General features: G+C 39.6%; 2 protein-coding genes across 5 annotated transcripts; one reads left to right on the top strand and one right to left on the bottom strand.

The window, feature by feature from the left end:
- Window positions 1-516: 516 nt before the first annotated feature.
- On the bottom strand, window positions 517-8,484 carry LOC134663195 (proteasomal ubiquitin receptor ADRM1). 2 transcript variants are annotated; one of them, XM_063519575.1, is made up of 6 exons: window positions 8,409-8,484; window positions 7,996-8,329; window positions 7,668-7,885; window positions 5,758-5,951; window positions 4,919-5,169; window positions 517-862 (listed from the first exon to the last, which is right to left on the bottom strand). In XM_063519575.1, the coding sequence occupies exons 2-6, from the start codon at window positions 8,323-8,325 to the stop codon at window positions 620-622; spliced, it is 1,236 nt and encodes a 411-aa protein (XP_063375645.1). In that variant the 5' UTR covers window positions 8,326-8,329; window positions 8,409-8,484; the 3' UTR covers window positions 517-619. The 2 variants fall into 2 exon arrangements, with proteins under 2 accessions (XP_063375645.1, XP_063375646.1); XM_063519576.1 differs by having other exon boundaries at window positions 4,955-5,169.
- A 1,022-nt stretch (window positions 8,485-9,506) lies between these two features.
- LOC134663199 (tumor protein D54) lies at window positions 9,507-21,928 on the top strand. Of its 3 annotated transcripts, none has more exons than XM_063519585.1 (6): window positions 9,507-9,715; window positions 16,573-16,739; window positions 18,214-18,317; window positions 18,547-18,606; window positions 20,352-20,514; window positions 21,778-21,928. In XM_063519585.1, exons 1-6 carry the CDS (start codon window positions 9,697-9,699, stop codon window positions 21,895-21,897), a joined length of 633 nt encoding a protein of 210 aa, XP_063375655.1. In that variant the 5' UTR covers window positions 9,507-9,696; the 3' UTR covers window positions 21,898-21,928. The 3 variants fall into 3 exon arrangements, with proteins under 3 accessions (XP_063375655.1, XP_063375653.1, XP_063375654.1); XM_063519583.1 differs by lacking the exon at window positions 9,507-9,715 and adding an exon at window positions 14,471-15,258; XM_063519584.1 differs by lacking the exons at window positions 9,507-9,715; window positions 18,547-18,606 and adding an exon at window positions 14,503-15,258.
- Window positions 21,929-22,896: the final 968 nt, after the last annotated feature.

Genomic DNA, 22,896 nt, shown 5'->3' with positions numbered 1-22,896 from the left:
CTACTTACCAAGTTTCAACAGTATAGTTCTTATAGTTTCGGAGAAAAGTGGCTGTGACATACGGACGGACAGACGGACAGACAGACATGACGAATCTATAAGGGTTCCGTTTTTTGCCATTTGGCTACGGAACCCTAAAAATCGTAATTTGTTAATTTCTTTGTAACAGCTAGGTACACCAGTTGTTATACTTTGTATACTGGTTCTAAATACACTAATGCATATGTACAGTGACCTGCAATAATATGTTACTCTTCGAAGGCCGCAAAAAATGTGACACGGTCTTATGGCTCTACAAATAAGATCGTATCAGATATTTTTGCGCCCTTCGTTGTGTACATATTATATCAGACGACTGTACATTTCGGCTTTGTCCAATGGCTGGGAAACGGAAAACACTGTATGTCAATTGTCAACATAGCTACCTACCAAAAATTTTGAATTTTGAAGCAAAGTAGGCGCAATTTACGGTACTTAAGTTTTAATAAAGATGTTACATGATTTATTGAATATTCTTTTATTTTCGAAAGCGACAAGTGAACATCAAATTAATACTAAATACTATACGCAGTTCAACCGAAAGTAAACAATTTTCAGCACACATCACACAAACAACGAATCAATCTAGCGACATGCCGGCGTCGCCATCTTTTTTGTCATTATTTTTCTCCTCTTTCGGCTTTTCCTCGGTCTTCTCCTCGGATTTGGTGTCCGAGGAGGCGGAGTTGTTCTCTAGGGCGCGGAAGAAGGCCTGCATGTCGCCGGTGTTGGCGGCCGAGGCGACCTCGGGCGACAGACCGAACTGCGTCATCACGGGGCCCATCTGGCCCGAGTTCAGAGCTGAAGCGAACTGGTTCGCGGCCTGCAATCACATCGGGGTTATAAATAACTTATTCGGGAAGGGCATCCAATCCGTTTAGCAACCCGGAGCTAATTTATACATAATTATTACATAATTAAACATATTAGTTAGTACTAGATGCTTATTAGAAAATAAAACTTCAGCGTAGGATGTAGGTAACTCAATGTAGTAATGTTTTCAATCTGACTACACAATACAGGCGTAGCCTAGTGTGGCAGTCATAGGTTAAGTAAAACCTGTAAACTTTTTGGCAAATAAAACTATTTTTATTTTTATTATTTTTTTTTTTTATTTTTTTTTCTTTGAGAGCTGTATTATAGCTTCATTATTACTAAACATACAAACCGGTGGGAATCAAGTGTACAGTGTTTCTTTTCCAGTGGTGGCGCGTCAAACATATCCATAGGCAAGCCGGGGCTAATTTGGCTTACATATTTCCTTTACAACTCTGCTCAAACGTCCAAAAACAGGCACGCCGGTGGGAATCGGCTTTTATGGACGCGCCGCCACTGTTCTTTTCTAAGATCACATATTTGACAGTTATGAATTCACCCTTATAGATATGATGCTAAGATCTACCGTTTAACTGATAGCCTTAAAGTCATAAATATATATAAGGGTCAATTTGTAACTGTCAAATATGTGATGTTAGGATAATTTCACTTTAGGTTTGTATACAAAACTGATGCGTAAAATGTTTGAGAGTACATTTGCAGGTGCACTCATGTACCTAACATTTTAACTTTTTTAGAATTGATACTTTCTTACAAATCTTACACCCGTAACAGAACTACCGCACCACGTATCGATAGGTAGTGTTCGCCGGTGGTGGTCGCCGTACGTGCGTTAAGGACGCCGCTATAGTTAAAGCGGTTTCGCACTACGTCCGATCCGAATCCGATCCAAATCCGTGAAAATATGGTCCGAAGTAGCCGTAGAACTATTTCTATGGTAATTTACGCACTCCGTCATCCGATTTCGGCAAGAAATCAGACGGATCTAGTGCGTAAATTACATTAGAAATAGTTCTACGGCTACTTCGGACCATATTTTCACGGATTTGGATCGGATTCGGATCGGACGTAGTGCGAAACCGCTCTTAGAGCGAGTAAGAAATATTTTGACCGCACCAAGGTCTTGGTGCGGTAGTCTGTTACGGCGTTTACAATGGAAAAGTAAATAATAGCTATTTGTTCAAGGAAGCGTCTCGATGTCACATTTTGACACTAATTATGTTACAAGGTTGTGTAAAGTGTTAGCAAAGATTCATTGATTGTATAAGATATGTAAAACCTGGGGGAAAATGGTGCCCTCGCATTTTACATATGATTTGTGGTTCTAAACCTAATGGGATTGGCAACTGTCAAAGGTTTTCATAGATGGCGCTATCATAGCTTTCCCCTTCCTCTAGTTTTGGTCTATGAGTTTTGGCTTATACGGCTAAATTCGAAACCAAAAAATATATACACAATTCTAGGGATTGACAGGGCAAGCTAGCATAGCCATCTGTGAAATACTTCGACCGGCCAACCCCACTGTCAAGCGTCAACTTTTGACAACCAGAGTCACCGTATAAGTAATATAAGGAGCCGTACAGCGCTATCTACATTAGCTATCAAATTTGAAGCACGAATTTGTTTTAGACTTTACACATCTAATACAAGCTATGAATCTTTAGTGTAAGTGAAATCATACTGGTTTAGTAATTATTTTAAACTTCACTTCTACAAAGCGATAAAACAGATTAGTAATAATGTAGTAGCAGATAAGAAATTTTATTACAACACTTCAAATTTTCCGCAAGCCGGCGTCCATATTCATATGTACATCATTGGCAAGCCTTTCGTAGATTTCCAGCGGCTTGTCTATTTTGATTTGAGACATTTCAGCGTCATGTCTTACGAGTCTTGAGAAAAGGAGTAGGTAAGCTAAATGTCATAAATTGATCACCGGGTTGCTAAGCGCTAGTATGCCATCAGCGCCATCTAGTGACAGCACTATTTTCATGATACGAATAGGTAACTTCTTATCTGGAAGCACGGCAGTGCCCCCGCCAAGTCGAGCAATTCTTTTTACAAGCTCTTTTATTTAACTTGCCCCGTTAGTATGTACAGTTAGCAGCAGAAGTTGCTAAGCGGGCGAGGTGTTCAAAATGATCTTGACGCAACTTTATTGTTATGAGAATAAGAGCGTGTCAGGGTAATTTTGAACACCTCGCCCGCTTAGCAACCTCTGCTGCTGACTGTATGTTAGTGTGGGTCAAATCTTGGAAGCTAAATTTGACCCACTTTCGACTTCTGATTGAGCTGAAATTTTACATGCATTACTTATAAATCGGATAACAATGCAATATTATGATGACATGGAGCGATCTGATAATGGAGACAGGAGTTAGCCATGGGAACTCTGTGATAAAACAACGCAAACTAATTGTGTCTGGGGTTGTTAGAATTGTGTCGGTGAGTATTCGTTGCTTGTGGAAAGAAAGGTACAGTTAGCGACAAAAGCTTGTACCTACAATCAAATTTGTGCCATAAACTTATATAGGTATTCTCCCTTTTGTTTTTCGCTTTATTTTCTTGCGTTTATTTTGTCTCGATGCATATCCAAACGTACGCTTTAAGACAGAAATAAATGTTACATCTACATCTAATTAACATTAAATTTATTTCATTGACATTCAACAACAACACAAATTATAATTTAGTATCGACTTCAGGAATTTGTAATCTGCTTATAGTAGTTACTTTTTGCGTTAGTGGTAAGTGATATAAGAAATTTCATTATGATTACCAATTAAATAAAGAAACGACCCAGTGTTTTTAGGTTCCATACACCACATCAGATTCCATACATATATGTGCGAGAATTAGTAGGAAGGTAAGGGAGGTAACATACGCAAAGGAAACATAATGGAGTAATAACAGAATAAGTTAGAATGGCGATGCGAGCAGGGTACGTGTCGCCGCCGGTTTTGAGCAAACGCTCGCATGCTACTCGCCCGCGCTGACCGAAAAACGAAGTAAACATGCCTTTTGCGCCACAATAACCTTCAGATTAAGAAGCCAGATCAAATCTATCTAAAGGAGGCGTATCCATTCACCACGCACACAATCCGATACTATCTGCGCGCGATAGCCATTCTAACTTCTTTAATATGTTCTGTGGGAGTAATCATCACACCGCAGGAAAGTTACGTGTTTCTGACGCACTTTGTTCAATAGGGATATCCTAACGCTCTGACGTTCAAGAAATAATGTCAAGTGAGCAAGTAGTACGAGTATAAGATATTAGGCATGTACAGATAAACATAACATATGAAACCATATTAAAGGTTTTACTTTACTAGATACTTTATGTCGACAGTGTCGACACTGCTACATATTTACTAGAATACTATCAATATTATGTCTTAAAAATTGTATTTAAAAATGTAGGTACTTATCTTTAGATTTTGTTGCTGTAAGCATGATTAGTCCAGTGATAAAATGTACACACAGATGTACTTATTGATTTACTAAGCTCGAGAGCAATAAAAGTGAGTCATTTTGTAAGGAATTTTCATAAAAAGTGGCTCATTTTCATCGCTCCCGAGTGTACGTGTTGACGTTTAGATAAGATGAAGTTACACGTTAATGATATCGAAACAAGCCCGCTTTAAAACGAAACGGTAAAAATAAAATAAACAAAACATTCGTCACAATCGTCGGTGGCTTTCAATGTAGAATGAGTGACGAAAGCAGAATAGGACTAATTTAAGAACTTGGCGAAAAACGAATGGGACGACCCAAGATGATATTATCATGCCGCGATCAGAAAGGGATTAGAAATAACAGATTTCCATACACTTACGTCAAAAAAACGAATGGGACGACCCAAGATGATATTATCATGCCGCGATCAGAAAGGGATTAGAAATAACAGATTTCCATACACTTACGTCAAAATCAATATGAATTGACAGCTATCTCAATCCCTTTCTAATCGCGATTCAGTAATACCAGTATTGGGTGTCGTCGGGGGCACGGGCATGGGGCACGGGGCATGGGGGTTCACCTGCGCGAACTGCGGGGAGAGCAGGGTGGTCCTTACATCGTCCTGCGCCTGCTGCGGCAGGTGCGGCTGCAGGCGCGCGGCGTGCGGCGGCGCGGCGGCGGCCGCCACCACCTCGGGCTCGGCCAGCGCCGCCGCCAGCTCCACGCGCGGCGCGCCCGCCCCCGCCCCCGCCGGCGCCGTCGCCGCGCCCTCCGGCGCCGTGCCCAGACCAGAAAAGTAACGTTGCAAATCGGACAAGAATATTTGGCCACCTGCAAGGCGAAACCGTCAAAGGGTGAGGCTCGGCCGCTGCGCACAACGACCGTACGTTCCGAGTATTAGAAAACTTCAAATTTACTCACGCAATAAAATTCACGACAGAATTCGTTTTCTAACACGACGAACGGTTTTTATGCGCGGCGTCAAAATTATGCAGCAGATTTTTAGAATGTCTACGGTCTACTGACATTATCTCAAAAATTCAAGTATGTATTAATTTGTGCCCCATTGGGACAGATAGGATCTCTTCACAGATTTAATATCGTATTGTCTAGTAATTTGTTATGAAAATACAACAGTAAAGTGTTCTACGACTTTACAAATTTAACACAAAAATCACAATATAAACCTCATATTTCAATGAAGCAGAGATTACCGATACGCCTCATGTCTTTGCTGAGAAATGTCTACGGTTCATGAATAAATTTAGTGGGGGGTGCTTCGTTCCGAGGGCCTACCGCGAACATCGAAAATATAAATCTGTCTCTATCCTTCCAGCGATAGAGGCAGATAATGAAATTTCGATTTAGGTACATTATTAGCGGTAGGCCGTCTCGTGGTTGATCGAGCTAGATACTCACTGCGCGGCTGCGCGCCGGCGGCAGCAGGGGCGGCGGCGGTGGTGGCGGCGGCGCTGTTGGGCGGCGTGTCGGGCGCGGCGTCGCGCGGCCGGGCGGGCGCGCGCGGCGCCTCCTGGCGCGCGGCGCTGCCCCCGCGCGAGCTGCCGCCGCTGCCCGACGAGCGCGACCCTCCCGTGCCGCTGCTGCTGTTGTTCCTACACGAACACGATACTTACTACTCAAACTCGCGCACGGAGGGTTCCGCACCATCAACAAAAAATAAAGCAAAACAAGCAAAAAAACGGTCACCCTTCCAAGTACTGACCCCGCCCGACGTTGCTTAACTTCGGTCAAAAATCAAGTTTGTTGTATGGGAGCCCCACTTAAATCTTTATTTTATTCTGTTTTTAGTATTTGTTGTTATAACGGCAAGAGAAATACATCATCTGTGAAGATTTCAACTGTCTAGCTATCACGGTTCGTGAGGTACAGCCTGGTGACAGACGGACGGACGGACGGACGGACGGACGGACGGACGGACGGACGGACAGCGGAGTCTTAGTAATAGGGTCCCGTTTTTACCCTTTGGGTACGGAACCCTAAAAATGATAACCACACACAACACCTCATTACTATACTACATGTGCTTTTGGAGATAGGTATTGTAATTAAAATACAAAATACAACAAGCAAAAATGCCCGAAATGGTAGAAAGCCATCTGACTGATGTAAAAGTCTGCCATCTACACCGTTTTCTGGTCAAACTGGAAATTGTATAAATATTTAAAATGTTTGGTCATACTGAAACTATTTCATTGTACTTCATCAGTATAACCAATAAGTGTTTTATATTTCCGTATATATATATATTATTTAAATATATGATAAGTTATAATTGTTCACTAAAGGTTTAAAAGATAATATTTCTTAATTAAACTAACTAGTCAGACTATTATCACAAAACAAAAGTACCTATTCCTACTCAATGGATTCTTAATGACAATTAACCTTTCAGGTCAAAAGCTATCTCCTTTGATAAGAAACAGATGCACTTGAATGCGGGTATGGTAATTGACATCAGCATGTAAAAATGGTAATATAATAAAGCTTATTTCACACCAGAAGTTTGACATATACTTAATCATATAGGTATACATTTTATGTACAGATGTCAATCACAATGAGTCCGAGTCTTGTCCATTAAGTCCGACTCATGCTTGACTGCAGATTTCTAAGGTTTCCTTATCATCTTTAGGTAAAGAACTATTTTGTGTATTTTTTTCAAAATTTCGGTCCTAGTACTTTCGGAGATAAAGGGGGGAAAAGTGGCCCCGATGGATGTTTAAAATTCATGAATTAATTTGTTTACGTTACATGTCCATCTTTGGGTCACTAATTTACATATGCCTACCAAATTTCAACTTAATTGGTCCAGTAGTTTCCAAGAAAATAGGTTGTGACAGACGGACAGGCAGACGCACGAGTGATCCTATAAGGGTTCCGTTTTTTTCCTTTTGAGGTACGGAACCCTAAAAAAGCAAAATTAGTAAATAGATAAAAATGTATTTCTGATATAAGCCTATAAATAAAAAATATATATATCTATACTATTTTAATATGACTGTGTATTCATTTATTCCATTTACTTATCTAACAAATTGCGAGATCTTAATCCAGCTTTGATAAATCATCAGTAAGTAAAACTTACAAATGTTAGAGCGGTTTCGCACTACGTCCGATCCGAATCGTAGAACTCTTTCTATGGTAATTTACGCACTAGATCCGTCTGATTTCTTTCCGAAATCGGATGACGGAGTGCGTAAATTACCATAGAAATAGTTCTACAGCTACTTTGGACCATATTTTCATGGATTCGGATCGGACGTAGTGCAAAACCACTCAGGATAGGGAAAGGTCAATAAAGGACTTACCCCATAGTTCCTAGAAGAGAGGATAATCCACCTATTTGTCCCACTCCTCCAAATAGCTGCATGAGCTGTTGCTGGGACATGTTATTGAGCAGGTTCTGCAGCTCGCCATCCTGTGCGCCGCCGCCGCTACCACCACCGCGTCCGCCAGATGTTGGCGGGTTGTTCAGTGCCTCATTGATGCGACGGCATAGATCATCATCCTTATCTGTCTTAGGCTCCTGGAAGATAGGAAAATTGGCCAAACAAGTTATTATTTATTACGTTAAACACAGAAATCCAATCTTTAATATCATAAACCAAGAGTATGGTAATATGTAATTGAACTCACCTGCATCCAAAAGAAATACTTCTTTGAAAAGGACTTGAATTTCAAAACATACACTCGGCCCGTAGTGCATTCATTGACTCTTGCAAATTCGCAATCATCAGGGAAGATCAGGAGATCATCTTCTACTTCCCCAGTAGTACGGTCCTTCCAGCAGAAATGCATCAATGAGTCCTCACCCTGGTAAACGTACAGCAGGCCCTTCCTTTTGTCTGGGTGAACCATCCGACCTTTAAGGGTCATTCTACCGGCACGGAACTCTACTAGATGCTTATTTCCTCCCGAGCTCCCTCCAAGAGCCGATGTGTTACCAAACAATGCAGTTGCAGACATGGTGCTACAAAAATGAATATCATAATATGTAGTTTAAAGAATTGCCTTCAAAAACTAATATACAAAATTAAGTTAAGACTTACAAATAATGTTCACTTGCGTTTTCTATTCAAAAACAAATTAGATTCGAGGAAGAATGATACGACAAAATTTCACATTCACACTTTGGTAGAGTTGAGTTGGTGTTGGTTGCTGTCATCAGTGTTGCCAACTCGAAATTTGAAAAATTGCTAGACATATGTCTAGATTATGCCAGAAATATGCTAAATAATTTTGAAATGTGCTAAAGAAATGCTAAACAATATATAGGTAACTAAAAATGAGGGTCTTCCACATAAATCAAACAATGCTGTTCCTGTAAATTTTACAGAGTCAGACCAAGCTAATTTTTCACCGACTTGGTTAGCTAATTCCACATTTCTTTGAAACGTGACGTTAATAGTGGCTCTCCACACTTTGTAGCTGATGATGCAAAGGAGGCATAGCTCGATTCTCTCGATTTAATTATAACAAGAATGGCAAACTTATATTAGAAAAATTGGAAACAATAAGTAAACAATTTAAAACAAGCCTTTGTGCTGTTTAGAATATAGAAAAAATATAGTTACACTCTGGCTGGCTCACCCACATTCTAAGCAGAAAAGGCGCGAGATTCAATTTTATTATGGGAATTGAACCTTTCGCCTCAGCATTTCTTTAATTTGCCTTTACTACTGACAAAGTAAGCGTGCCAAAGTATACTAATTATGCTAAAAATTATGCCAGATGCTAAATGGATAATTTGGATGCCAAAGAGTGTGAAAATATGCCAGATCTGGCATTAATAGACATCAATTACAGCAAGTTGGCAACACTGGCTGTCATGTCATGTCATTATATTAATTACTTTTTAAACTTCAAATGGTAGTATTTTCGCCATTTACCTATTGATTGATGAATTGTCGGAAAGTGTGAAACGCCGCAAGCGCAGAGTTGCCATGTGATAAAATTACAACTGATTCACTTCCTGTCTTCCTCTGTCACAATCTTGATCTGTCAATTTGATTTGAGTTTGAGTGGTAATGAAGTGGTACCATCGCCATCTTGTGCATTTTATCGTTATCACTAAAAATTTTACGTGGACGGTGCACGGCACGCAAGACTTGGGTTACAATACAAGTTGAGGTTGTGGAAATTAATTGCAGTTAAGTCGATTGCGCACGACAGCAAGTCAAGCTTTCTGTGGATTGGTTTTTTTTTTTAACGTGGACACCTGTTAAAGTATTCACCGATTCTACAATTTATATTGCTGTCGTATTCTCAATTTGCCTATGTGAATAGTTCTACAACATCAAGACTGAATTGATAGCAGTACCGTACCTTCCAAGCAAAATGAGCGGAGTTCAGACAGGTACGTAACAGTAACAATTAATATAAATCATGCACTTTCTTTGGGTGTTCTCGGTTTTCAGGCATGGAATGGTCTTACCGGCGTAAGTTTTCATTTACAATAGCAAAACAATATTTGCTCTCCTGTTTAGTGTGTTTGAAATACAGTCTACATATAGAAACATTGAAGAGGTATGTATTTTAATGTAGGCTAGTCTAATTAGATTATGTTTTAGCCAGATTGTCAAATTCGGTCTTTATTGATAAAATAACAAATATAATAATAGGAGTCTTTTTTCACAACTTCAAAAGTTAACAAAAGATGTGGTTATGACTCATTGATACAGATCAAATATTTTGAGGACACCAGTCATGTGCAAATATTGCAAATATGGTAATCATTTCTATTTTTCAACCTTTTATTTAGATTCACCTGTCCCATTGTCTGTGTGTAATAATTTATTAATTTATTTAATCTTTATTGCACATAGGAAAACACATTGTACTAAAGGCGAACTTAATGTCATAAGGCATTCTCTCTCCACCAGTCAACCTTTGTATTCAAATCTGTCAATTGTAGATTTCATAAAAAAAAAAATTCAATACATGTATTATGTTCCTAATATCTTTATTTACCGTGTGTATATGTACCCATCTGTTTGCAAGGCATGCTGCTCATGTGTTTACAAATTTATACTTCAAGCTTATGACTCATCAAGTAACAGCACACAATATAGCAATTAACTGAAAACAGCACACAAAATAACCATTTTCCTCTGCTCAAATCTATTCAAGTAAATAGTTTCAAAAGTGCATGTGCAGACAGACCTAGAGCAATTCTTTCTGTATATCAGGTATTTTGCGCCCGATATGTTGCCTTTCCAATATCAATTTAGGATATTAATATAGATTTATTTTATATTATCTTAAACAAATAATTAAGGCGCCTTTGAGTAAGAAAAAATACCAACACTGCATGGCTCGGCCACAGTTAGGTTTAGGCGAGGCATGTCTACCAAGAACAAGCTGCTTTGGGTCACATTCGCCTCACTCTTGCGTATTAAAGTAGTCTGTAAAATTAAGAAATCCATCCATCTCTACTATATTCTTAAAAGTAGGTAGAGTTACTAAATAGAGTTAGACGAAGATAAGTTGATTTACTCTACTTAGATTTTCTTATTGAGCTTACTGTGGGACTAGTACGGCTACCATCAGTTTGTCACTGACATAAACACCATCGAGAACGTAATTTACTTTCTATGCATCTCGCTCGCACTCGCATATTAGTGCGAACGAGATGTATAGAAAGTAAAATACGTTCTCGATAGCGTATATGTCAGTTATGACACTGTCCGTGACTCATGGTACTGGCTTAGGTTGATCTGTGTAAAATTGTCCTATAATATTTATTTATTTAGTAGTTATCTAAATCTGATATGCTTCACACTGCCACCGCCATGGTTGGCCGTCTGGCGTGTGTGCTTGTTGCGCATTCTTATCAGAAAACATAGGAAGCATATTTTTATTTTACAACATTTCATAGAATGATAATGAAGTATGAATTTGAGGCATAACAAAACATTTTTATGCTTATGTTTACTTATTGAATTACATGTGTTCATTGTACCTACAGGCAGTGTATTTCAACCTTTTTTTATAGGGTATTTGTAAATTAAGGGAACATTGGACTGAAAATACAATCTTACAGACTTATATTTTTAGTCCAATCTGAATTTTTAATAAAATTAAAAAAAAAAATAGAGAACCATTTAAGAAATTCTCAAATCTTACCTATAGCAATTTTTTGGTTTTTCATCACCAAATCCAGCATTTGTAAAAACCGACTCTACAAAATAGACTAACATACTAAACATGCATCTATAAGTATCTATTATAAGTAGGTGTCATATTATCTTCATCAGGAGCTGCCGATCCATCGATCAACCTTTCAACCAAAAGGTGATTCCCGAGAGCAAATGTACGAACATGAGAGCCTTTTCCCCATCCCATCCCATCATCAGATCCTGGCGTGATGACGATAAGACTATACGTGACGTCTCGTTTAGCGATTCATTTCATTTCCTTTCCTAAGACAGCCTCCAAGAATGGATAATCGCTAGTTAGCTTAACAAAAAAGAGACATGCCTATTGTCTCTATATTATGTAGAAAACTTAGAGTAGGTAGACTATGGAAAATAAATTTGAATGACAACTGTAGAGATTGATCTCTATTTGGAAAAGTACTGTTTATAGAAATGGTGGTAGGTTGGTACTTTTGGCGCGTTGGTTCATCCCCTACTAAGTATTGATGCTGACTGTACTTACTCGTGTAATACAACACCATGTTTAGGGAAACTGACTGATGGGCATGATCATGATAATGATCAGTGATCGGTTTTTTTGGATTCGACATGGGGTGAACGACCTCAATCATTATGTTAGTATGGATATGCCCCGGGAATCCGGGCTTTATGTTGTCAAAAAAAAGCAAAAAAATTCAATGTGTTTAATCGACTCATACATCAAGTCAACGTGGGGCTCGATCCATCTTAGAATAGTTTCATCCTTGGGGAAAGAATTAGGTTTTCGCGGCATGTCAACTAGTATGTAACACTGCCTTACGGTTTAGTACTCCCCGAGAATATTCCAATCATACGCGAATTAAAAGTTCAATTAGAGTAAGCCACAGTTGTCGTAAAAGATAATCTCAGAGTCCATGAAACAAGTCGATGAAATGAAAATTGAACCATAAAACCATATAAAACTTAGTGTGCGAACTTAACGTGGATACTTATTTATTGGATCGCCTTTGAGCTATAAGATCTATGTACATATTTGCACTTATACGATAACCTGTGACCTAATATTATAGTATAAATTATACAGCTAATACCTATTTATTTATGCAATCCTTAGAAGCAAATAATTAGAACTGAAATCCAGAGAAAATAATGAAATGACAATGTCAAGGTTTTGAAGTATTTTTCCATCATGAGACATATATAAGCTAATACTTTGTGGAGGTTTTAATATATTTTGCTTAAAATAAAGTGTAGAGATTAGGAAAAGAATAGAAGTTTTTGTCTCAACTGGTTGTCATGTAAGAGTAAAAAATCCTTAGAGATAATTTAAATTGTTTTATTTTTGTACGGTTTGTTCGGTATTGCGGGAAACTGTCGTATCTATATTAACTTTTCTACTTGATATCCCGCGAGGGAGAGGAGAATCCAAATAACCGATCACTGATAATGATACGAGTACGTCTAACTACTTATTCTAAATCACCTGCCAAATGATAGTCAACATGCTACCATGATATAGGTTTTTTTTAACTTCTCGTTATTTCTCGTTGAACAGTTTTCTTCCCTCAGATGGTCAATTAACAAGTGATACTCACTTATTAGTTATTACCGTTGTTTAATTAGAATACCTCGAGCTAAATACAAATAGATAAATTAGAACATTCTACGCTCTTCTCGCGAGCTGTCCTGAAATTATTACGTTGAGCAATGGCAGCTATGCAAAATGCAATTACTTTCTGTTGCACAGCAAGCGAATGCCGAAATACAGACAGAAAATAAACGAGTCGTACCTACTGATGTGGCAAGCATTTAAAGCAAGATTGCTTATTTTATTCAGTTCGTGGTTTGGGTAGTTTTTTTTAGGTATCTTTCTAACTGATGCTAGATTAAAACAAAAAACTTTAGGTACATTGTCTGTCCAGGTCCACATACGTGTTTAATGTAAATGGGTCCATTGAACTCAAATTCTTTATGGTGTATTAAGTATAAGCAGTTACGTGCTGGTTAAGTTAGGAGTTTCCGATACAAAGCTGTTAGCCTGTTATCATGGTCTAATAAAACATGGTCTTCTCTTCCCAGAGTGTCACTTGCCTACGTCACAATAACATTGCCACTTTATTTCAACATAACATGTTACATGGGTACATTATATCTATGGTTAATAAGTTAATTTATTTCTTTATAATTTAATAATTTTCATTTATATGTATTTTATCTTAAATTTTACAATAACACGTCATTTTTAATTATTCGTTAGCAATATCTTCCGATTCACGAAAGAAATTTCAGACGTTCGGGTAATTCTGTTTACACTACTGGCAACACAGGATAGCGCTGTCACATTTGACAATCCGCCATTTTGTCCCTGTCCGACCGTCCTTGTCGAACGCGTGTTAATTGTTATTTCCTTCTCGCTCAGTGTCAGCAGTCGCAGTGTTTTCCAAACTTTTCACGTCGTAAGCTTCGTAATTAATGTTTTGTTACGAAAATGGTTGGCTGCTCTATTCGGAACTGTAAGAGTAGGAGTGAAAAGTGCAGTATAGATTTGTTTTATTTTACTATGTTTCTACATGAATAACTTAAAATTAATGCCGCTAAAATAATTTTCACTGTTGGTTAAAATTCTCCCACATTTTAAAGTTTGAGAACCTGTAAACAGCATGATGACGTAGGCAAGTGCCAGTTAGGTCATTCGCGAATCTCGGAAGAGAGTACCAGGCGGAGTATATTATTATACCATGGCCTGTTATAAAACACGAGGCGCTGCATGACTCACTACCATACAAACTAGTCGTGTAATAGGTACCTACCTATTCAGTTTTTTGTTCTCGATTTGAGTAGCAAAAATGACGTAACAAAAAGATGGTCCAGCTAGCGCTCTGGGCCCGGCCGCCGCTCGCTCGAGGCACTGTCAATAAACTTTGGCCGCACAAGGTGAGCTCGAATCGTGTCTGTTGTTTTGTTCGTGTTCGTACTCGGCCAGAAACCTTTAAGCGCGCTCTCTGCTGCCACGTGACATATTTACAACATATGTACTAACATAAAATAGGTTAAAATACTGCTTTACGCGTCAGAGGTCAAGATCATTTAGTATAATATTCCAAGTTTGGAGCTCATGCGGCCGGCGGTGAAAGTGGCGAATACGAGCACTCGGGCAGCGGCGCGAGACGGACGCGGGCGTGCTAGCGGGCCCGACGTGGCGGAAGTGAATTGAAAAATATCTCGCCGTGGTTGCAACACGGGTCGCATATGTTGCGTTCGCGGCGAGCGCAGCGCGATTATAGTGACATGAAGTTACCGTAAATAAACGCTCCGTGTTCCAAGTGTCAACTCGATCGTGTTTTGTATTTATCAAACATGTTAAATAGTAGCGACAGACGTAATAGATAGGAAACAGTGATGGCCGGCAGCGGAGGAGTCGAGCCGGCGAGCTTGGAGTACATGGAGGATCCGTACTTCCTGCCGCCGGACGACGGCTCGACGCCCAGCTTCGATGTGGCCGTGGACGAGCTGGACGAGCTGGAGGAGCGCGCCTGGCCGCAGGACGACCTGGACGCGACCTGGCGCGCGCTCCCGGACCTCGCTGATGCAGCACTGTGCATCGAAACAGAATTCTACATGGACAATCGGCGCAGAAGGCTCCGCATATTCAAAAAGAAAATGCGTGAAGTTAGAGTCACCTTCCAAGATTTATCTAAGCCGTATCTTGCCAAAGTGTCCAGCCACACGAATTATAAAAAGTTTTTAGGTATCACACCAGGAGGTCAGTAAACGTTGAATATACCTACATACTCAATGCACAGGTGTTTGCGGTAAATTGTAACCTATTAGTAGTAAAACAAATAGGTAGCTACATTCTCAATTGCAGGTATTTAAATTAAATGCGCATTTGCGCTTTTGTGCCTTCAATAGTGCACGTAACATGTAGCGCGTTTTAGCGCAAAAATCGATTAAAAATACGATACCGCACCTCAACATTATGCTAATAACACTCATTAAGTACTCGCTAGACTTGTACGCATAATTATGTTTGTGCATTGATACTTTTAGTTTTTAGCCAACTTTTTACAAAAAAAGTAAGTAGGTTAAGCTGAAGGGCAATTATTAGTTTTAACTTCTAAGGCATTTCACTGTTAGTTACGAGTACATATACAATGAAGTAAAGACAAAATGTAAGTTTAATGTACCTACTACATACGTAACTACAATTTAAAGTTTTGCTTTTATACGATAAATAAGTATTAGAGAGTAAAACTTAACTCACGCACCACTCAGGTACCTATTGTAAAAAATGACAATGAACTTGTTTTCTTCCTCGATTCAACGCTTAGATGAACATGCAAATCGCTGCTATAAAATTGTGTCATTTGAAATTTATCGTGTATAAGTTAGAGGTTTTCTAATTTAATGTGCGAAACATTATGCAAATGCAAAGATCACTGTTGACGACTTGACGTCATGCAGCGTCACCGTAGATTATGCCATTGCCATTTTTAGGGATCCGTACCTCAAAAGGAAAAAACGGAACCCTTATAGGATCACTTTGTTGTCCGTCCGTCCGTCCGTCCGTCCGTCCGTCCGTCTGTCTGTCAAAACCCTTTAACTGGGGAACGCTTGGCGATATCGAGTTTAAATTAAGACCATATGCTTCTATGATCCCTTAAAGCTGTGAAAAAAATCAAACTTCTAAATTAACGTAAAAAAAGATACGGCCGTTTATGCCGCAAAAACGTAAGTATATTTCGACACTCAAGGGATTCAAAATGTATAGGGTAGGTACGCCCGTTGACCTAGAAATAAGAAATTTGGCAAGGAATATCGTCATAAACTACAAGTACAGGGAAAAATCTCAATACTTACCTACTCAAAACATGTAAAACAAAAAATAAAAGTTAATATTGTACGGAACCCTCGGTGGGCGAGTCCGACTCGCACTTGTCCGGTTTTTTGCTTTATGTTGATCTGAAGCTAACTAGCATTTCATGAACGTTGTTAGGTTCGTACGCTGGAGCCTTGCGAGGCTGGTTTAAGTCAAACAACTAAAAATAGGCTTGACCAAGAATGTGGTTTGTTCCAGCTGAAGAGGTGATACCCGGTGCGGGCGCCGGCGGAGACTCGCAGACGCCCGACGAGCTCGTCGGCCTCACGCCCGAGCAGGCCGAGCAGCTCCGCGCGGAGTGGAGTCGCGAGCTCGCGCGCGTCGACGATGAGATCGCCACCCTGCGCACCGTGCTCAACAGCAAGGTAATCTATAACGTGAATTTACGCGGAGTTTAGGTTCAGGCTCGCGTGGGTCAATATCGAGGCGAGGCGACATGTGACCTGACCATTGACATTTGCACAGAGGCACGGCAAGCTGCTCCATGGCGAGAGGAGTTAGAGATCGCAAGGGTGGATGACAATGACAACTTACCCTGGACACTTGACAGCTCACAGAGACAGGCTGAGCCGAGTGGTTCTGCGAGCACCCGCGGATCCTTAACAACGAGATGCTTTTGTTTTTCATGAGGCCCGCGTCTCATATCATCTTTTACCCTTTTAAGGATTTATAACAATGAAGGTTACATACTCCATACCTATCCATATATATCCTCCATACTATGTGAAAGTTTTGAACTCTGTAGATTCCATCTGCAGACAACATTAATTTAATAGACAGCCAAAGTTGCCAAATAATTATCGTATTTTTATCAACAGAAGTTTAATGCTTAGGTACGATACACATCGACAATTTACAAGAGAAGTAGAACACTTTATAATTACTGGTTGATGTCGAAAACAAGTGATTTCTCTTGAATATCTGGTTCCTTTTATAGCGGTTTTAACGTATTAGTAATGGTTCACATATCTTTCTATTTTTGGTTAAAATAACCAAAAACAATGTAGGTATATTTAGAATGTGTTCTTGGAAAGTTGTTAAATACGAAGACCCTTGAACAAATGCTCAAATTTGTTGATTAAAAAACATTTTATTTTTATCATCTGTCTGTTTTGTTTGACTCTATTCATTAATGCTGTTCAACAAAAATATGTCTTAGCTAACGTCATCTAACGTTGAGCTTTGTTAGCGATCAGTTTTCATAATAATTGTGACTGAAAATGTTCGCATGTCATGCCGAATATTCTGTATTCGGCCGAGAGAGGGGCCGAATATTCGGTATTCGGCCAAAACCACTATTCGGGGCATCTCATCAGAGATAATTATATTAGGACAAGGTAACTTATCGTCGGTTGTCAGCAATGCGGTTTTTTTATTTAAAAGCAATTATAATAAGTTTTTGGCAAAAATTTCATTTTTGGTACAAGCTTTTATCGCTGACTGTACTTTTCTTACGACAGACAACTAATACTCATCGAGACAATTCTAAAAACCCCTAACACAATTAGGTTGCGTTGTTTCATCACAGAGTTCCTACGGCCACCTCCTGTCTCCATCATCAGATCAGCTCGATGGTACCATAATATTGCATTGTCACCCGACTTACAGTGTATACAAAATTTCAGCTCAATCGGAAACCGGGAAGTGGATCAAATTTAACTTGCAAGATTCCATTACAATTACATAGTTACATACAGGCCGACCTAATAATAAAAGCGTGTTAAAAAGACAACCCACAATCGAAACAAATGGACGTTTTTATTGGAAACGGTATTTTATTTTATTTAGTACCAATAAAGTTTATTTAGCACCAATTAAATTCCAATACAATCTTTTCAGATGCGTCAAAGCTCCGAACTTAAAAGAAAGCTCGGCATCACAGTGTGGAAGGAGATTACTGAAGACGTCAATCAGGGTTTCAAAAATGTGAAAGAAAGCCAAGTGTAAGTAGCATGTGTTATTTTAACATTTCAACGTAAACATGCTCAGGGGCATTGCATTACGTTACATTATCAATTCAATGTTAAAACAATTCTTGAGGGTTAGAGTAGAGCATAAACATGCATTAGTGAAGCTTGGGTGCATTGCTTGCTTTTTGTTTTGCTTAGAAGTAGAAAATGTGGCGGTGTTTTTAAATCTTCTTTTATTCACTTTTGGTTTGTTGCACAACAGCTATCAATCAATAGAAACTCGCGTGGCAGCGCTTACTCAAGCTGTGACCGAAGCACCAATGTAAGTTCATTTTAATGTCTTACAATTAGGGTAAACAATCCCGTCTTTGCCACCATCTTTTGTAAGACGTTCGTTACGTCTTACAAAAGACGTTTTGAAGCAACAAAAGAAGTGTCCATTTTAGTGAACCTAGAGCTATCATGAGTTTATTTTTATTGGCAATAATAGATTGTTTGCCCTACATATATAGTGGAATGGTTTACATATATTGATTTTTTTGATTATGGTTAGCGGTGAGAACGCTTTTTAGAGGTACTTAGATGGTTAAACTGTAGTGATTTGGCATGGTTTTTGATTAATAAAACTGTTCTAACCCAAAAGAACTTGTATTCTACTAGATACCTAATATTTTCATTAACTAGCGTAATGTTAATGTTGTTGTTTATTTGATGTATTTGCTATAAGTACTTTTACTTACTTAACGAGTAAACTAATTTATTTATAGTCTCTGTTGTCTTTATTAAAATCGGTCACTAAGTATTATTTAATATTAGTACGTAATAGTGACTGTTTACACATATACTAAAATGGAAAACAGAAATATATCATACCTAAGGGCTCTTTAGAGTAAGATCAGCGGGCTCAGCACGGTTCCATTTCTATCGACTATCACTATGCCAGTCACTTTCGCACTTACATACTTGTTAGAACGTGACAGGCATGGTGATAAACGATAAAAATGCGACCGTGCTACTAGGGCTGTACACCAACATGTGCGCAATGCCGAACATCGCCGATTGCTGTCGCGGACGGTCGCTGGCGTGCTGTGGCTCGTCTGTAAGAGCCCTAAAACGAAAATAAATTACCTTATATCTTGATCTTTGTGCAAGAATCTCATGGTTTTTTTGCGTGATTTATGAATTCATGATGTGAATGTTTACTTATATTAGGTATATTGCAGTGACCGTTATCAGAGCAATAGTCATTTTTATCACTGCCAGTCTAGGTACCAAGCGCCTACAGTCATCTTTTATTGAAAACAAATTCTATCACATTCATTTTCAAGAGTACTGATGAATCGTAAGTTGACACAGTTACCTTTCGTTCCAATATAATGTCGGATGACACTTGATAAGTAATATAGGTACATCTATGTATCGCAATATTTTGAATGAAGTCATCGATTTTATTGTAATCTCACGTTATCATTTTAGTTAAGTATATTCACACTCAAGTCAATGTGTGTTATCAGTCATCCTTTCAATCCTTTGCCATGATTATTAACGCCTAGAATATACAAAATTAATTAAAAGTAGTATTGAAGGATATCAACAATGAGTCAGTCAGATTTCTATGGCCGTATGTATCTATAAATTACCTAATCACTTCGATGTAACGACCTTTAAAATAATCGTTATTGTTGTCAATGCTAAAGCGTCCTCCATATTTAAACCAAAACTGTCGTCTACGAAATACGTTACAATATTAGTCAGTCGCTTACGGCTAGACGTTTCACTCTTGGCAAAGTGGTCAAGTGGTGACAAGCTTTACAGCAGGCCACCATTCTTCACTAAAGCCCTTGCTACACGGTCGCCGACAAGCCCCTCAGACCGCGTGGCCTTGGTCTGGACGGACCGTGTAGACAGTTGTTTCCAACAAAATTTTACCAAAACTGACCAAGGACAGACCAAGGTCAGACGGTTAGAAGGCTTGTCGGCGACCGTGTAGCAAGGGCTTAATGGCTGCCTTTTTGGTGCACTCGTGTACCGAGCCAACTAATTTACCAATGTGTTTATAATCCGCAGATACCAAAAAACGGAATCTGTGATAAAATCGACGGCGGAGAAGACCACCTCGATCCTGGGAGGCATCACCGCCGGCGTGTCCACCAAGCTCGGCCAGATGCGCAACTCCGAGTCCTTCCGCTCCATCGAGGAGCGCGTCGGCTCCGCCTACGAGAACGTTAAGGTAAGACCACAGAATAACTAATAGTACTACCGCACAGAAAATTCACTCCTTCACAAAAGTCAGATTAGGTATAAAATTACACCTATATCGCCGCCTGCAAGCAAAATTGAAACTTATAACCGCGCACGAACCGTGAATCTCCTTTGCGCGCCGCAGTTTTATGACCGAGCTGTGAGTGTCGGCACGGGGTTATCACTTGACAAGTTTTTATACCTATACCCACTGATTTATTATTTTTAAGATAAATATGTAGGAATTACAAACGTTGATTATGTAAACATACATATTTTATCCGGAGATAGTATGCCTGAATCTCACGGAAGTAAGTTTCGAAGCCATTGTGTATTTTCAATTTTGCGTGAGCGCCGCGTGACACGACTATCGTGCGCAAGAGCGGCAGCCCACTGCCATACGCCTGTCTGATGGGCGCGCCGGCCAAATGTACCTAAACTGCGGTGTGACACCCCCCTGGTAAGACGACACTCGGATGTAACCCACCGTGGCACTCGGATATGTAACTCTCAAGGAAGATGGACCCACACCGGCACGTGTTGCTCTGTTCGTCTCATCTATATATAATATCTGGGAGACCGAGCTTTGCTCGGAAAACATGTAAAATCTACAAAATTAGCGTTTTCCCGGAGATAAGACCTAGCTAGATCGATTTTTCGCCCCCGAAAACCCCTATATACCAAATTTCATCGAAATCGTTAAGAGCCGTTTCCGAGATCCCCGAAATATATAAATAAATAAATATGCAAGAATTGCTCGTTTAAAGGTATTAGATTAGATAAACGTGAAAGACCTGACTGACTGACTTAAATCAACGCACAGCCCAAACCGCTGGGACTAGAAAGTCCAAATTTGGCAAGTAGGTTCCTTATAAGGTCTAGGGGTCCACTAAGAAAGGATTTTTCAAAATTCATCCCCTAAAGGGGTGAAATGGGGGTCCAAAGTTTGTATGGGGAAAATATACTAATCCACGGGTACGAAGTCGCGGGCAACAGCTAGTAGAAAATAAGTTGCTAAGATGAGTAATGAAGTGTAAAAAGTGAACCCAAATTTGACAGTAGATGTAAATGGCATATTATTATACCGTTCCGTACACCACGTCGCCTAACGCTAAAGTATGACAATCTAGCTACTACAAATCATATCATAAAGGTGCCCAACTTACAAAATCCCGGCTGCCAATAACAAGTTAGCCCTCAAACGGAACGCACTGTCAGACAGAACACTCTAAGTGTACACTCATACTTGCAGGGCAAGGTGGCATCGCGGTCGAACTCGACGCAGAGCTTCGACGAGGCGCTTCGCGACGCCAGCCGCGCGGCTAGCGGCGCCGCCTCGCCCACCATCCCCGAGCACAAGCCGCTACCCTAGTGCGGCGCACACACACACACACACACCGGACACCGGGACTCCACAGGCGATTCACTAAGGGCCACTTGCACCGACCACAAATAGCGGAGTTATCGACGTCCCTCGGCGGTGAACTATGATATTTCTCATACGATACAATTTTGCGAACACTTTTACAGACGGATGGATCTATGCGACCGACCCTAACTCGGATCACCTGCAACGCGCGTGGATTGTTAAAAAGCATAAAAGTTTTTTTTTTGTCCTAGCGCTATAATAACGGCGTAGGCCTCGGAGTTACGGAAACGTTTATTATTCATGTTACACCAGTACTTTGTCTAAGCAAGTGTGATTGGGTTTTGCAGCTAGTTGACACTCGGGGTAGTCCGGACACGCTTCACGTAATCTTTCATAAAATGCTTGCACTTTAAGTTAACACTTAAGTAAGTCATTGGCTTTATGACGTTTTGAGTATATTATGATAGTTTGCAACCGAGTAATCTAATATTTATACATTATTTATTCTGTGTCGCCGCCGGTTGGGCGGTAGCGTTGTGGCGAAACTACAATATTCTGATTTTACACCTTAATTCGAACCCCATTATTACTCGTGTTACGTTATTTATATTAGAATTAATTTACTTTATGGGGGATCAGTGTTACGCTACGAGGTGTCCTATTAAAGGTATAGATGAGATGTCGACTACTATTTAGTTTCGTTAGTATTGTTTTAGCCCATGACTAATAGTTTTATCACTGTTTAGGAAATATCAGTTAGAACTGTGTAACGTTTGTTTCCTCCTTACAAGTTTATGTCAGATTGAATCACAGTTTATTGGGCATATGCATGTAGTGAGTGAACGTTGGACTTGTCAAGACTGCCTGATGGCCTCTAATCACTTAAGGGTACTTCATTATATGCTTGTGTCTAAAATGCATTCCACGAAAGTTACTCAATTATAAAGTGTCTATTTAATGTTAAAATTTGGGGTGTGACGAAGATAAATTCAATAAACGTTG

The sequence above is a fragment of the Cydia amplana genome, chromosome 4, assembly GCF_948474715.1.
Source record: "Cydia amplana chromosome 4, ilCydAmpl1.1, whole genome shotgun sequence".
Classification (NCBI taxonomy): domain Eukaryota; kingdom Metazoa; phylum Arthropoda; class Insecta; order Lepidoptera; family Tortricidae; genus Cydia; species Cydia amplana.
This window is presented reverse-complemented; position numbering and strand designations above follow the sequence as displayed.

Bases quoted from the DNA above. Each gene is read 5' to 3' on its own strand.
- LOC134663199 (XM_063519583.1), top strand. From the start codon at position 14,895: ATGGCCGGCAGCGGAGGAGTCGAGCCGGCGAGCTTGGAGTACATGGAG. The intron at 15,259-16,572 runs GTCAGTAAACGT...GGTTTGTTCCAG, and splicing joins TTTAGGTATCACACCAGGAG to CTGAAGAGGTGATACCCGGT. The intron at 16,740-18,213 runs GTAATCTATAAC...CAATCTTTTCAG, and splicing joins GCACCGTGCTCAACAGCAAG to ATGCGTCAAAGCTCCGAACT.
- LOC134663195 (XM_063519575.1), bottom strand. From the start codon at position 8,325: ATGTCTGCAACTGCATTGTTTGGTAACACATCGGCTCTTGGAGGGAGC. The intron at 5,952-7,667 runs GTAAGTCCTTTA...GTGTTCGTGTAG, and splicing joins TCTCTTCTAGGAACTATGGG to GAACAACAGCAGCAGCGGCA. The intron at 5,170-5,757 runs GTGAGTATCTAG...TTCGCCTTGCAG, and splicing joins CGCCGGCGCGCAGCCGCGCA to GTGGCCAAATATTCTTGTCC.